This window comes from Macrotis lagotis, chromosome 5 (assembly GCF_037893015.1).
Source record: "Macrotis lagotis isolate mMagLag1 chromosome 5, bilby.v1.9.chrom.fasta, whole genome shotgun sequence".
NCBI lineage: Eukaryota > Metazoa > Chordata > Mammalia > Peramelemorphia > Peramelidae > Macrotis > Macrotis lagotis.
The window spans coordinates 97,022,147-97,038,897 of NC_133662.1; the positions used below are offsets into that span (position 1 = coordinate 97,022,147).

At 35.3% G+C, this 16,751-nt stretch overlaps 1 protein-coding gene across 1 annotated transcript in view; it reads right to left on the reverse strand.

The window, feature by feature from the left end:
* FAXC (failed axon connections homolog, metaxin like GST domain containing) overlaps positions 1–16,751 on the reverse strand; it is a 97,023-nt gene that overhangs the window by 32,527 nt on the left and 47,745 nt on the right. Inside the window, exon 5 of the mRNA XM_074187219.1 lies at positions 11,208–11,324. Coding sequence (XP_074043320.1) covers positions 11,208–11,324 — 117 coding nt within the window. The remainder of the gene's footprint in view (positions 1–11,207; positions 11,325–16,751) is intronic.

The window sequence follows — 16,751 nt, forward strand, 5'->3', positions numbered from 1 at the left end:
CCTCTAGTAAATGAAAGCTCTCAGTACTTCATTAAAATTCTGAAATTTACAACCAATAGTTAGATTAGGACTTCTAATCAAATATTTTACAAGGTTAAGATGTGACTAAAGGCCTTTGTTAGAAGGGTACATAAGCACATGATAAATTTGTAAATTCCTTCTCATTATCCTGGATACTAGTAGATGGTTGACTTTATCACAAAAACAGATCACTGTGGAGTGGGAAAAGCAGTAGTACTGAATCAAGAAAACTGGATTCAAATCCTCCCTTTGACTTTTAACACACATGTGACTTTAAGCAGGTCATTTTTCCCTCAAAGGATCTTAAATAAAGAGAGGGTACTCTAGAGTCCATCTAGTCCAATTCCTTCCCCCACACACACAGATGGGGAAACAGGCTCAGACAGATTAAGTGACCTGCCCCAGGAAATTGGAGCATATATTCTCTAACCCCAAATCCATTGAGCTCTTCAGTTTCTTCATTTGCAAAATGAAAGGATTAATCTAGATGAGGTTCCAAAACCTATGATCCAAAAAAAACTCCAGTTCAATTTTTAAATGTTTCAACTTTTAATCTTGAATATAAGAGATAATTTTGTTTGTAAATACCAGGAAGAAATGTTACTAAAAAACAAAATATTCTCCTCTTAGTTCATTGGGATTTCACTGAGCTAACTGGGACTCTCTTAAAGAAACTGATGTTCATTTGACCCAGGATTTGGGAGGGGGGAACATTTCATCTATTTGTCTAGTCACATCAAGTCATCAAGCATTTCAGTGCCTACTATGTGTACATATCTTTAACTTCAACTTGAAAATTCTCTTTAAATGTGTGTTTTCACATTTTCTATTGAACTGAATTTGTTATTGATTGAAAGTGCCCAAGAACTTTGAGAAGACAAACCCAAAGGGGGATGAAAATGAAGTAAGATTGGTTTTATACAAGGACCATTATCACTCTGATACCCAAGTATTATTGGCTTTCATTTTTAGAGGAGAATACCATTTCTAGATATAGAGAGAGTTTGAATGACTAACAATCTTACTAATGTTAACTTTGGAGGGAGTAATTTCAGTTAAATAACAAGAAAAGGAGTCAAAATTAAGTGGATAAAGAATGACTATTAGGCTATGATCTACAGTTGAATGGCAACCTCTTGAAGAGACATTGCAAATAGAAATTAATTGGACCTAGAATTGAGATATCTCAATGAATTTTAGTGATTTATTTTTCCCTTGTCCTCATTAATACATATAACAGACTTCAGCTCTACTTTTTATAAATATTAAAGCTTAAACTTATGCCTTATGAGCCAGGTACAAAAAGTGGAGTTAGTCAGTCAATAAACATTTAATAATGTCCCAGGCAATGTACTAAGCGCTGGGAATACAAAGGGAAAAAAGACAATCGTGTCTTCTAAGACTGTCACAATCTAATGGAAGAAACAACGTAAAAATAATTATATACAAAGAAGTTATAGAGAGAATAACTAGTAAATAAACAACAGAGGAAACACACTAGAATTGAGAGAGATTTAGAAAAGCTTCCTATGGAAGATGGGATTTTAAATGAGACTTCAAAGAAATCAGGGAAACCAGAAGATGGAGGTGATAAGGGAGAGAATTACAGGCAATGGGGGATAGATGGCCATTGGAAATGCCAGTGTCTTGAGGAACAGCACGGTTATAGGTAAGGGGAAATGTGACTGTGAAGGTCTTTGAATGCCAAAGGATTTTATATTTGATCCTGAAAGGAAACAGAGAGTCACCAGGGTTTACTGAGTAGGGGATTGATATGGTTAAACCTGTCCTTTAGGAAAATCTCCTTGATAGCTGAGTGAAGAATGAATAAAAATAGGGAGAAATAAGTGGCAGGAAGACCAACCACCAGATTATTTCAACAATCCAATTGTGAGATAATATGGGGCCTTCGAGAAAGCCATAGCAGTGTCAGAGAAGAGGAGAGGATATACTCAAGAGATGTTACAAAGGTAAAACCAATAGATTTTGACAACAGATTGGATATGGAGAAAGAGAGTAAAGACTCAAGGAAGAACCAAATATGGGGATAGTGATGTCCCCTTTACAGTAACAAAAGTTTTGAAAGGCATAGGGTTTTGAGGAAAAGATAACAAATTTGCATTGTTATCCCAAAAGTGGGAGTCAAAGTCAATGAGGAAGATAAGAATGAACAACAGCTAACTAGGATGGACTTGCCCATTTCAGCACTACAATACTCAAATACAATTCTAAAAGACCTGTGATGAAAAATACCATCCATATCCAGAGAAAGAACTAGGAGATTAAATGCAGACCAATGTTTAGTATCTTTGATTTTTAAAAGTTATTTTATGTATTGTGTTTTTCTCTGATTTTTCCCCATTTTGATTTGATTCTTCTTCTCAACAAGATTAATATGAATATATGTTTAACATAATTATACATGCATATCCCATGTTAGTTTGCTTTCTGGGGGGGGGGGAGGAAAGGAAGGAGGGAGAAAAATGTGAAACTCAAAACTTTACCAAAGAATGATTGTTGAAAACCTTCTTTGCATAGAAAAGTAAATAAAATATTTTTAAAAAAAAAGAAGAATATTAGATGCTAGGTAACATAGAGGACAGAGTGCCAGGCCTGGAGTCAGGAAGACTCATGTTCCTGAGTATAAATATGGTCTCAGTTTCCTTATCTGTAAAATGAGCTGGAAAAGGAAATGGCAAACCATTTCCAAATCTTTGCTAAGAAAACCCCCAGAGTCATAAAGGGTCTGACACAAGTGAAAATAACAAAGCAAAAATGATAGAACAACTAGCTACCTCAAATCCTTTCAAGTAATAAGCAAAATAAAAACCTTAAGTAAATTATTATAGTAAAAGGAGTGCTTCCATTTTAAAAGAATGGCATGCAAATGAAGTTGTGAATTTTATCTCTCAAGACAAATCCCAGGCTTCCTATGTAATTTCTCAAGCAACTATTATGGACTAGGTAATAGTTGATTTCAAATCCTAAATACTACGTTTAAGTATATGGGTAGTGATAATTCAAATGGTATAGAAAGTAGTGGAAAAGCTAAAAATCACCCTCAGTTGATATTTACCCTTGGGGTAAAAAAAATATATATATATGCATACATGCATATACATATACATTCCAATACCCTTAAAAAATCTGATGTGAAGAAAATTTAGCAAGTTTTTCTAGATCATGGCATCTAGAACAAGAAGCAAATTCAGAGACTATTATTTTCAAATAAGGAAACTGAGGCCTAGAGAAGAAACATGAATTTCCAAGTCATCCAAGTGATGACTTTGATGAGTTAAGAGAGCCAGTACTTGAACCCAGGTCCTCCAACACCAAATCTAGAGGTTCTTCCATTAAACTATGACTATGACATTAGGCCATATCTTCAAAAATTGAGGAAATACAAAATTTATATATCACACAAACAACTACATGAGATGAAAACCTTTAATATAGTCACTCAGGAAACAAACACTGATTCTTTCTTAGTCAAAATATACATATTTCCCTATTTCTAGGTGGCAAGTGAGTGGGATAAAGTCTGAGATTTCTTCAGTAGAATATTATAGATTGGAGAAGAGTTAACTATTTGCCCCTCCTCCCTTGACAAAGCAATTTTTGGGATATTGTTGAAGAGTCAGTGGATGGACCCCACCTTATCTGGATGAGGATTCAATTCCAGAGGTTGAAGAGATAATCTGGTTTCCGTTTGAATTATATGCTCTTTTCCTGGGATTAATTTAGGAGTCTAGATTGTAAAACCACATTCCTCATTAACAAGGGTGGGTCAGTTGGCCAGGGAGGAATGAGTTAGGATAAATGTGATTCTTGGGTCTTTTGCATTTGCCTCAATCTCTGTAATTGATTGGGACCTGTTGAGAAATGAATAAAGCTTTCTCTTCATACTTTGAGAGATCTCCAAAATTTAAGTGGCAATTGTCCCACTCACAAGGAATTGGCCAAAGACCATAGTCCTTAAGAGCATGAACATAGAAGAGTTTAGGAAGCCTGTTTCTTGAAGGTGCTGTAATGATATATAATGGAAATGTCTTGAAGATATTTGGGAGACATTTTTTAATAGGTTCTTTTCTCTTGACTTAATGAATTGAATCCTCTCTGGTAATAGCTATATAGCTAAAACTTGGGTGCATTCAGAAGGCACTTGTTTACCTCATCCCTTTCTCTTGGTTTTTACTTCCTATGATAGCATTCTAGTAAGACAAAATACAAGTCTAAATGATGACTCAGGTACCATGCATCTCAGAAAGACAAGGGACCTATGAGTACATGCCTTAGTTTTGTGAGGATCAAATAAGATGATATTTGTAATGTACTTAGCACATGGTAAGCACTTGATAAATGTTTGTTCCCTCTCTTCTTTGGTTTTTGTTCTTCTCTTTCAGAACAAGTTTGGAAGCTGAGAGCTTGTGAATTTTAAAAGATCAGAGGAGCAAGTCACCCAAAGTTCAGGAGGGAGCATAGCTACATTTTGCATCAAGGCCTCAAGTATTCAAGAATAGACTTTGAGACTTAAACCAATCTATTGCATCTAGCAAAGATGCTGCATTTGGACATGAATGTTCTCCCCCTAAAATCAAGATAATAGTAGAAAATGTGTCCCCAGTATATAGGGAGGAAAATTTGAAATTCTTGCTATATTTTAAAGTAAAGAAATCTTTGTAAGAGTTAATTGATATTAATTAGTAGGAAGTAGGACTTTGGTTACTGGTGGCTAAGTGTGATGGAACATATTAGAATGGATACTCAAACCAAAGGCAACTTCTCTAGAGTTCCCACAGTACCCTGAAGGTAAATTGTAGCTGATTTTGATCTGGAAGAGATTCACTACAATTAATAGTAAGCACTTTTAAAGTATATAGTACCATAATCCTCCCTTATTGGTGGAAGGAATTGCTCCTTACTTAATACTATATGGGGTGAGCATGGGTAGGAGTGAAGTTTAAATCATTTTAAACCTATAATAAATGGAAGTCTAGAAGAAAAAAAACAACATTCCATCTAGTAGGGGACTTGAGCAATGAACAATGAGACTCAACAGGCAAACAGAAAGGTAGATAATACAGGCAGCTAGACTAGGGCACATAAAATGTTCATTAATTGCCTCAAGGTGTGTTTATTATCTCAATTCTCTAAAGTCAACATATAAATAAATACAATAAATAATATAAATAAAAATAAAAGTAAATACAAAACTCATATGAAATCGGTAGGGCAGAGTAAAAATAAAGACTTGTAGGACTTTACCAGGGCAGCCTACTGTACTAGACAACAACTTTCTGTGAAAGGGATAGGACTTTTCTCTAAACTCCACTGATCTTTTCCCTCCAGGGAATCATAGGTATTGTTGATGGACATAAAATATTAAGTTATTCATGCCTATCTTTTACCCCTAGTTTCTCATGGTAGAGTTGCCTAGCAACAAGAAAGAAAAATGAGGAAGGGAGAAATATTTAGTATCTAATCAAATTTTATTTTATCTTTCCGGGGCCCAGAAAAAGAGTAGGCTCCCCTTGCCTATCCCAGGGTTACAGAAATATAGACATAGAGCTAAAAGGGACCTTAAGAGGTCATCTAGTCCAGTTTCCTTACTTTCAGATGATAAACTAAGGCCCAGAGAGGTTAAGTGAACTGCCCAGAGAACCTTAGAAAGGACAAAGGGGCAGAGCCAGAATTCCACATTCCTTTCCTATTCTACTATGATGACATTACAAGAGGGTTGCAATCTTTGTTCCACTAGTGACACAGACCCAAATTTAATGAAAGGACAGAGATATCCATTTTCCACTAAGGAAAAATGGCATAGGCTTCTGTCTTCTAGAGGCTGGGACATTTAAAGATTAAGGAATTTCATATGCTTGTCCACAAGCCTTCTCTTTTGGGGATCTCTTGAGGTTTGAAATGGTCTCATGTCTGGCAAGGACTTGGGACCTTCAAGGTCATGAAAATCAAAATTCTGTAAGACAAAAGCCTTTATCTCCTTCCTGTATTTAGTCTCTGCTTTTATGTATATTAGAATTTGTGTATTAATAATAATTGCTAACATTGATATAGCACCTGTTATATATCATTAGGCACTATGCTTTATAGATATTGTCTCATTTAATCCTCCCAAATCCCTGGAAGAAAGGGGCAAATTAAAAAAAAATATCTCATGCAAAGAAATTGATGGACTGGTATGTTTATTTTTTAATCAAAACTTCACACAGGAATCTAGTACAACAGAAAGAACCCCATAGCTAAAATTAGAGGAACTGTTCTTTTTAAAGCCCAACTCTTCCATCTCTACAGGTTTGACTTTAGGCCAGTCATTTAACATCTCTGGGCCTCATATTATTCATCTGTAAAATAAGAGGAAGTCAGCTAGAGTGAAATGGAAAGAGTACTGAGCCTAAAATTCAGAAGATCTAGATTCAAAAACAGCTTCAGACATTTATTAGCTATGTAACATTAGGCAAGCTACCTAAATTCTGTCTCCTTCAATTTCCTCCATATAGAATGAGGATGATAATAGTATCAACTCCCTTGGTTATGGTAAGGATGAAATGAGAAAATTGTTGAAAAAGTGTTTAACAACTATTAAGTGCTATGTAATATTAGTTATCATTAAGTGAGATAATATTTTTAAAGCACTTCAGTATCTGACTAAATACTTGTTTCTTTCTTTCAATGAGATCTCTAAGGTTCATTCCAGCTTTAATAATAGTAATAACTAGCATTTATATAACTCTTTAGGGTCAACAAAACACTTTTAAAATATTATCTAATTTAATCCTCATAATAACCCTGGGACATAGGTACTAATTATTATTATTATTTCCACTTTACAAATAAGAAAACTGAGGCAGACAGAAGTTAAGTGACCTACTTAAGATCATATGAAGTATATCAGTCTAGATTTGCACTATCCATCACACAATTCAGCTGCCTCCAATTCTATAATAGTGTGATCTATGATTTCTAAATTCCTATCCAGTAATTAGTCTAAGATTCTATTTTAACCCTATGTAGTCATTCTTGTTTTCAAATAGAAATCTATCCATGTGAGATTTAGCATCTGCTGAGATGTACTACTTGAGAGCCAAAATTCAAAAAATTCCTGGGTTTGAAAAACTAATTCTACTAGAAAGATCTGGGAAGTCATCTTTGTAGCAAACATAGGCACTTCTATTAACGAGATTATGAATGCTATAGGTTGTTAGAGAGAAGAGACCTTAGAAATAAGTTATTTAAATCCATTCATTTTACACATAAGGAAACAGAATCAGGGAAATAATGGATGGCACCAAAATTAGAACCAGAGATTGGAGTCAAGTCCTGGTTCTCTCTTTTTCCAGAAACCTTACTCAAAAGAGTTTTTTTTTAAAGTGGCACTGAATGGAATTTATATCTTGTTTCTCTATCTTTACTAATTGAGTTTTAAAGACAACTATTGATAGAATTAATTATTAATAATTATTACTCTTAGACTATGATGGGGCTATGAGATGCTCCCAGCTCCGTCTTCTTTGGTATTTTGTCAGTTGGCAACTGACCCCTGAAGAGGGCCTTCCCTTCCCCACCTAGCTCAGACCAGAATAGGAATGGTCCTCCAGGAGTCATGAACTGAGTGTGTGACTTCTATGGTGAATACAAGATAGGATCTTCTTGATCTGATAAAGTCAACAATGAGTCCATGGACTCTGTAAGAAGGTGGTCTTCTGATTCTTAATGAATTCAAACCTTTCCATTCATAAATGGTTGGCCAGTGGATCACACAACTTCTTCCTTCCTTCCTTCCTTCTCTCCCTTCACTCCTTCTATCCACATGAAATTATATCCTGCAGGTTTTCAACCCAAAGGAACATAAATTTTGATGACTAAAACTTAGCAAGATATCTTGAGATTTATAAACTGGATTTTTTTTTTAAGACCAGGCCTTAAGCCCAAAACACTCTAGCTCTCATTGATTGGTCAACAATTGGTCCCATACCAAACCTCATTTGGTCAAAGTCTGGGCTCTGATGGCTCAGAATAAGTGTAAATAGCAATTATTTCTGTTTTGGCCAGAAACCCTGATGGTCTCCCCATCCCCCACCGCCCCAATTGATTTTTTTTGGACTATGTAAAAAAAAAGCCATTCTTTGTTTCATGTCTCCATATCTAGCCCTAATCACTAAATGGGCATTAATTCAGACAAACTGAGACCTATTAGAGACATTAGCTTGAAAAGATCAAGGTTTCCCACTGCATCTGGGGGCCATCTCCAATCATCCCAATCTATATCTTGCCACTGGATCCAGATGACTTTGAAGGAGAGAGTGAAGATGGTGACTTTGCACAGTCCTGACTCACTTAAATCCAATTCATTCACAAGTGATAATAGCATCTCCCTAATGTCATGGTGAAGAACAAACAAGAGTGAAGCTTACAATTGGAAGTTCTGTCACACTTCAGAGTGGAACTGAATTACAGTTTCACTTCCTAGCTTTAGGCCACATGTAGAGAAAACTTCACCTAATTTAACTAGAAATAGAAAACCTGACTTCCCTTTGGATGTTTGGTTTGACTTTTGCTCTCTTTCATCTCTTCCATTTAGATGAACTTTGAGTTAGAAATTGTCTGAACTGGTTTATAGAGTACTGGAGACTAGTAGATACCCAAACTTCTCTATGGACAGAGGAAGAGAATCTTTGATCCAATCTTTGAGTTCTTTTGAGCCACATAGGTAGGTCAATGAATTTTTTTTTTAGTTTTTGCAAGGCCATGGGGTTAAGTGACTTGCCCAAGGTCATATAGCTAGGTAATTATTAAGTGTCTGAGGTCAAATTTGAACTCAGATCTTCCTGACTCCAGGGTCAGTGCTCTATCCACTGCCACCTAGCTGCCCCTAGGTCAATGAATTTCGAACTAAAGTGACTCCTGGCAAGAGCTCCTTAAGTCCCTGCCCCGGGCATAAGGCAACACCCCTAGCCATAAAACAATAAATCCTTACCCTAGCCTAAAAGGATTTAAGTTTTTGAGCTACTATCCCTCATCTACTTGTTCCTAATTACCACATCTTTTGCTCTCTGAGCTAATACTTCCCCCCCATCTAGATGTCCTTAATTACTTCATTTCTACCCTTTAAAAGCTCACCCTCTCCTCAGCTGAGTTGCTATTTTCCTTTGGGAGACCATTCCACTGCTGGGAAGAGTGATCCCCCAAATAAATGTCTTCACTTGAATTGTAAAAAGCCTGAGTCTGATTTTTTTTGAAAGACGAACTGCATTCTGACCTCAACATTTTATCTTCAACTTCAACATTTTTGATGGTCCTGTAGGTGAAATCTCTCTAACTTTGGTTCTCTCCAACAAGAGGTAAGTCCATTCTCTTTGCTCAGCCAAAAGTTAAGGGAAGTTAAGGGATCTCTATACCACATCAAGGGGTCTCTGAACTCTACTAGGACTCTCTGAGTGGGGGATGTCCTACTTGAGTATCTGTTCTTTCCTTCAGGACACCACAGATGGAGGTGAGCAGCTAGGAAGGCAAAATGGGACAATCTTCTATGCCACAAGACTTGCCATAGGCTGTCTCTCACAAATAAATCTTCTTAAAAAGGAGATGCCTTTACCTCAACATGCAAACATGTGTGTGTGTGTGTTTGTATGTTGAGCCCCTCTACCAGACATCATATGATGAGTCCCATTTCCAGACTTATGTTGAGTCCCACTTCTGGACTCCTTCAATCATACCCAGGAGAGCTTTTGAGGGGTGAGAGACAAGGATGAAAAGAGACAAGTACTCCATCAAGATCTCCAAGTGCTCCATTTATTTTCCAAAACACCAATACCTTTCCAATCTCTAATCCACTCCCACTCCCATGACACTTTAGTAAGATAAGACTCTGGTGCTCAAAGACACCAGGTGAAGATAGTTTATAGTGCTCCTACACACAGCAATCCCTAACATATAGGAAATAGAAATACAAAAGTTTAGGGTTATTCATGTTGTCTTTGTTTCTGTTTGTGTATATAGTCCCAATGGATGCTAATAGTTGAGTAGCCTTGAAACCTGCAGATATTTGTGTGATTGGTGAGCAGTGCTGCTAAGTCATCTGTCTGTGTTCTTATATCTGTGCTATTATGTCTCTCTATGTCTTGGTTAACTTATTTGAATCTTAAATGTCTTGTTCTTTACCATACAAAGATGAACTTATTTAAGAAAGCAACTTGAAAATGTTTTGTTGCTTTTGCAAATCATATACCAGAACTTGACTATAACTTGAATAGATCATATTCAATAAGCTGTTAAAAATTTCTGTAACAAAGTACAGATATACTTTGAGTAGCTCATTAAAAGCATCTTTAAAGGATTTTTTTTTTGTGCCTCCAACTGTTAAGGAATACCTGAATTGTGACAAATCAAGTCAAGAGAAAGCTTACTGACCCCTCTCACCTAGGTATTTCTAATTACCTCATCTCTACCCTTTCCTCATTTGAGTTGCTATTTCTCTTTGGGAGACCAAACCACTTCTGGGAAGAACAATCCCCCAAATAAATGATATCACTTGAAATTGAAGAAAGTTAAAGTCTGAATTCCTTCAAGGGACAATCTGTGTCCTGAACCTCAACACATCACCCAACAAAAATTTGTCACGGATCATTTATAGAATTTAATATTTATTTATGACTATAATGTAACCCAATATTACCAATGAGCATAATAACAAAATGTAATAATGTCACATAAATGGTTTTGAGGGTTGCATGCATCTGTGGGTTGAGGACTGAACACACCTGTTCTAATTAGTAAAGAAATGAGCTGGCTATCTATCCCAATCATAAGAGTTGAAAACTCAGTGGAAGTCATGTTCAAAGAATATACATTGGATCAAGAAAATATATTAATCTACCAATAATTATTCATTTTATGGTTTTTAAGACTACTATTAAAGTTTTATTTTCATTTTATGACATTTTCAATAGACTTATAATACATATCAATAGATATGTGTTATTGAATTAATATTTCACATGATATCCTATTTCTCCTCACATGTTTTAACATTTTCAAAGAGATGATAATGATCTTGTAACCATGAACAGTGACACTTCCCAAGTTCACAGACATATGCATTGAATTTAACAAACATATTTTTCAAAAAAAGGAAAAATGAATTTCCCAGACAAGAAAATTTCAATGCTTACCTTTGATTAGTCTCTCAGGTCTTGTCCCTGGTAAGGTCCACATTGCCTGTGCCAAGTGTCCAAATACAGTGGCATCAAGAGTGGAAAATTTTGGTCCCATGATGTATTTTTTATCACCTACAATAATGAAAGAGAAAAGTGAGTAGAGCCAATCTCTCCTTTTCTCAGATGACTTTAATGACTACATCTTAAACTGTTTTGGGGAAAGTTTATGATCATTCTATTTCATATTTTTTATGGTCAAAAATCATTCACCTTTTCTTTGAGAAAAAAAATAAAACAACCATCAAATTATATGAAACAGAAGCCAAGCAAACAAAGCATTACTCAAATATAGTCAAATACAACAATGATCCCCAAAACTCTGAACTGGATCCACACCAACATGTGAAAACTTTAGACAATTAGAATAAAAACTGCTAAAGATGACATTTCTATGAGAAATTCCTTTCTTCAAATATGACAATTCTTGTAGCCAGTTATATAACTAGAACTAGAGTAAGACAAAGCTTTGCATGATTAGCAAGAAAATGTAATCAAAATAATTTTGATCAAATTAGTTTAATAATTTAATTAATAATTGATCATTTTGATTAACAATAAAATTTTATCAAAAAAAATTTTAATTACTAAATGAATCCCATTTCCTCTCCTTTCCTCACCACCCTCACATCATTGGAATGTTTATATTGTATGGGCTAATCTGCTACTGATTCTCTCTCCCTCTTCCTCAAAGTGAGATAGATCTGAGAAAGTGGACATGGTCTTTTGTGAAGCTCACCCTAGGCAAGAAAATTCCAGTTATGACTCTGACTCATCCTACCTAACAAAACATAAAGAAAAATTTTCCCTAAGAACAAAAGATCTGGATAGAAATAAAAGTATTGCACTAGAAAAATTATAAGTCTAGCCTAAGGCCAACAAAGATCATGAAATATCCCCAATTATAGCCAAGTTACTGCCATCCTGAATTGGCTTCTAACATTTTAGAAGAAACTCTAAATAGAGGATATGATATACTGGAGGGGTTAAAAACAAAAGTCTTCCTTGGAGTCAGTTCTTGAATACTTCTGTTACTTACCAGATCTACAACTTGAACAAGTCACTTAACCTTAACTGGAAAATGGGAGAAATATACTGGCACTCTTCATCCCCAAAATTTTTGGTTCTATGAAATGCATAAATTGTTCATGAACTTGTAAAGCACTATATAAACTATTATGAAAATCCTATATATTACCTACTAAATCTCAGAAGTAGGATCTGAACTCGTCTTCCTAACTCCATACTACACACTCTATTATACCATGCTGCTTTCTTGAATTATACTAGCAGTCATATTTCTAAATAGATCAGTCTTTTCATTCCACCAATATAATAAGCACTCTAAGGAACCCTGTCTTATTATTTGAATGGAAGCTAAGTAACATTAATCTAGTAGGCAAATAATGAATGGATTAGAATTGGAGCATGTAAGGGTATCATACAAGAAGTAAATATCCAAATTAGTCTTCTTGACTTCAGATTCAACACTACAGACCACCACCTGCAATCAACAAAGGCCCTGGAGAATTCTAACCATGACCAACAAGGCTTCTACACAAACTCCACAGGGAATGATCTACTCATTGTTTTTCACATATGCCCACTTCATTCTACCTCTTCACATTTTTTTGTAGCAGATCCCTATCTATAAAAGGAGGTATTTGATAAATTAGGTACTAACCAACATCAGTTAGATGACACCTCAAGTGACATTGTGTATGTTTAATCTCTATCACTACACAAATTTAGAGGTAGGAAGCTTGAGCTAAGAGAAACAATACACTCCTCACTACAGCCATTTCAAAAGTAACCCCTCCCAAAATGAGGACATAATATAGAAAGATAAATAGAAATATACATATATATTATATATTATAGGTAGATAGATGACAATATAAAGATACATATTATATGAGATAAAGGAAAAAATTTTTCTTTTGGGCTATTCTTGAAATACATAGAAACATATATAAATAAAAAACCACAATAGCAAGAATGGTAGCAAGACTAAACAATTCACTTAATGTCTCAGTGCTTCAAGGAAGCACAGATGACAATCATTATTGGTAGAAGACATTTTCTCACCAGCATTTCCTCATAATCAGTGAAATCACAGAACTAGATCAAAATGTTAATACAGATAAATATAAATTAGATAAAATGATAGATACCCATATCTTGTAATATATATTTCTAGTATATTTCAATTCTCCTAAATCCATTAATGACATGCTCTGATAAATATAAATTTATTCCAGTCATACCAAATTCAGATAAATAATTCTTAGAATAAGCTTGCCAAAGTGAGAAAAAACTTTCCAGAGAACTGAAGGTACTTATAAAAATAAATTCTCAGATCTCTTTGCTGCTTGGTCACTTCCAGCTACTTCCATAAGCTCCATTTCTGCCCTCTGGCTATAATCCCAAGTGTTCTAATTGGCAGACAGAATAGCTCAGCCAACCGAACATGAGATGCCAGAATTGGGAGGGGTAAGGAGGAGAACTTTCCATTTGGGGGGAACTGAAGAGACATAAACAATGAGAAATGGACCCAGATTTTTCAAGGACCAAAATTCTTTTCCATTAGTGCATTAAATAAAAATCAATAATAATATTTTCCACTGACAGAATGATATATTATCTGGATATATGAATTATCTTTTATCTGGATATCAATATGGTTTTTAAACAATTACAGTTCTGCTACCATAGGCATCACTCCCACACTTTTCTAATAGTATAAATGATGAGCAAAAAGTGTCTCTCAAGACCATTTGGGGAGTCCAAGGCCACAGAAGATTCAGAAATAAAGGTAAAAGGTTAACATCTAATTTTGTGAGTTAGTCATTTTAATCATACACAATTTCAATTCTTTCCTAAATCTGAATCATGAGCATCCTCTTTTCTTATGTGAAAGACTGTGGTCTACTCTAAATTTACAATGTGCATTACTATGCAGATATACTATCAGGAGGAAAATATCCATTTCTCATGACCTCTCAACTTCACTTTATTAGAAATAAGGGAACATTCCATTAGTGCTTATTTATGTTCACAATGACCTTTGCAATCATTTTAATTCTCTCTGCTATACTATCAAGACTCATCAAGGAGTAAATAGCAAATAAACAGTCTGATATTTTAGGATACTTAGATCATACTCAATTAAATTTACTGCTTCTTCAGAACAGCTGGGATGATCCATCCTAAGAATTTTAATTCATATAAAAGCTAACACAAAAATCTTCATAGAGAAGACAATTTCACACATCTTCAACTAAAATACTACGTTCTTTCACTCTATGGTCTTCCATATTTAACATATATAAAAGAGAGGCAAGAAAGAGGCATTTCCATTTGCTTTGTTGTTGTACATACCCTAGGGACCATGGGATGTTTCCATCTGATTTGATGCTGAAACCTTCTATATGTGATATCTCCTCATTGAAATGTGAGCTCCTTGGGATTATTCTCTATTAGTACCAAGCACAGTGCTTTCTTAGCACATATTAAATATTAATAAATACTTTAGTCATTTATAAGTCAGTGTTTAACATTTAAATTCTCTGACACAGTTTCCTCAAATGAGGAAGTTACATATCAGATCGCTTGTCAACTTGGGGAGAAGGGAGGAAAGAGAAAGAGGGAGAAAAATTTGAAACCCAAAATCTTATAAAAAAATAAAAGTTGAAAACTATTTTACATGTTTTTGAAAAAATAAAGTACTATTTACAAAAAAGAAAAGAAAATAAAAGAATGAGGTTCGCTTACAAGGCCTCCAAGGCCTATTTTGGCTCAAAAATTTATGATCTTAATTCATAAATTAAGAAGTTAGTCAGACAGGATTACTAATTTCTGAAAATTTTCATTGTAAATGTATATGATATGCATGTTATATATGTATTACATATATATATATATATATATATGTATATATATATATATGAAATTGGAATCCTGTAATTCAAAAAAAAAAAAGATGCCCTGTAAAGGGGCCGACACAGTAAAAATTTTTTTCATTCCTCACAGGAGGTGAAAGTTGAGAAACCCAGTAAGTAGAATAAAGCATATTGTATAACTGTCAAAACTCCCTCACTCTGTGGTTAAATAGAGCTGCCTGGCTCTCCAGCATCTCAGAAGAGTGCTTTTGTTAAGTTTTTGTTCAAATGAATAAAATAAATGTCATCCTCTGGCTAATATTGATGGCAGCAATGAATGTGGAAGGCAATCTTCCCTGCCTAGGGCTTTGCAGAGACGATCCCTAAAGTCTACCATGGAGCCAGTGGGTTCAATCTCAGCAGTGTCCTAGGGCCTGGGCTCAGTGCCAGTATCCTCCAGTGCCACAAAGATCCAAATCATTTAACTCTCAATCATCTAAGATTATCTTCTTCCCAGAGGATTATCTCCATTGCAATTAAATTGAGCATCTTTACTATAGGGCTACTCAGCTGGGTCCTAGGACTTCTCCTAGGAAGGGAACAGATTTTCCTGGAGTCCTCTTCTGACTTTGTAACATATTTGCATTTATTATTGATATGTAATATTTACTTCCTGCCTCCTGCAATACAACAAAAGATCCTTAAGAGGAATGATTATTTGTTTGTATCCTCAGCATATTGGGTAGTGAATATCTCTAAGTAGTGATTTATTGATGAATGTGTGAAAGGCATTTTTGAACCCACATCTTATTGACTCTGCAGCCAGATCTCTATCCCCTAGAGTAGGCCATGTCTGGGTCAGTCTAGGTAAGTCAACAGAACTAAAGGATCAAGGTACTATATAGAACAGAAAGGAAATGGTATGTTCCAAGAGAGTAAAACCACCTCCCTTTATACTACAGAGCCCTGAGACCAAGAAGCCCAGGAATAACATCTCAGATTACTGTCTCTGCATTCATCCAAAGGCCTTAGCAATGCAAGTGGTTCAAAGTCAGAGACCATTAGGTTTTATCAGTAGAAATGACATTAATACTTTATACTGAAAAGTTGAAAACTAGTATTTATTAAGAACCAACTATTTAAAACCTACCCATAGTCACATTCCATTATCTTCCTTAAAAAAAGTTGAAGATATTAATTGACCCCTCAGGATATATGATGTTTGGTTTGGTTTGGTTTGGTTTTTGCAAGACAGAGTTCACATAGCTAGGTGTATGGGATAAAAATCCACTTTAAAAAAATAAATAGACTTCCGGCCAAGATGGCAGAGAGAAGACAGGCACAGTTCTAAAGTCTCCTGATCTCTTCCCCATCTATCACATGAAACAAACCTCTTAAAAGAAATCCGACCCACAAAACCCAGAAAGAAAAGCCAGGAAAAAGAACATCTACCTCAGGATTTGTCTCCCACAACAGCTTTAGCCGAATTCAGGTGGATGAGTCTGGGCTCAGAGGGAGGATCAGTCCTGGATCAGCGAGATTAACAGCTGAATTGGAACCTGGAGTCTGAGGGCCAGAGAGCCAGACCTGCTGGATCAGTGGTGGGGCTGGACGAAAGGGG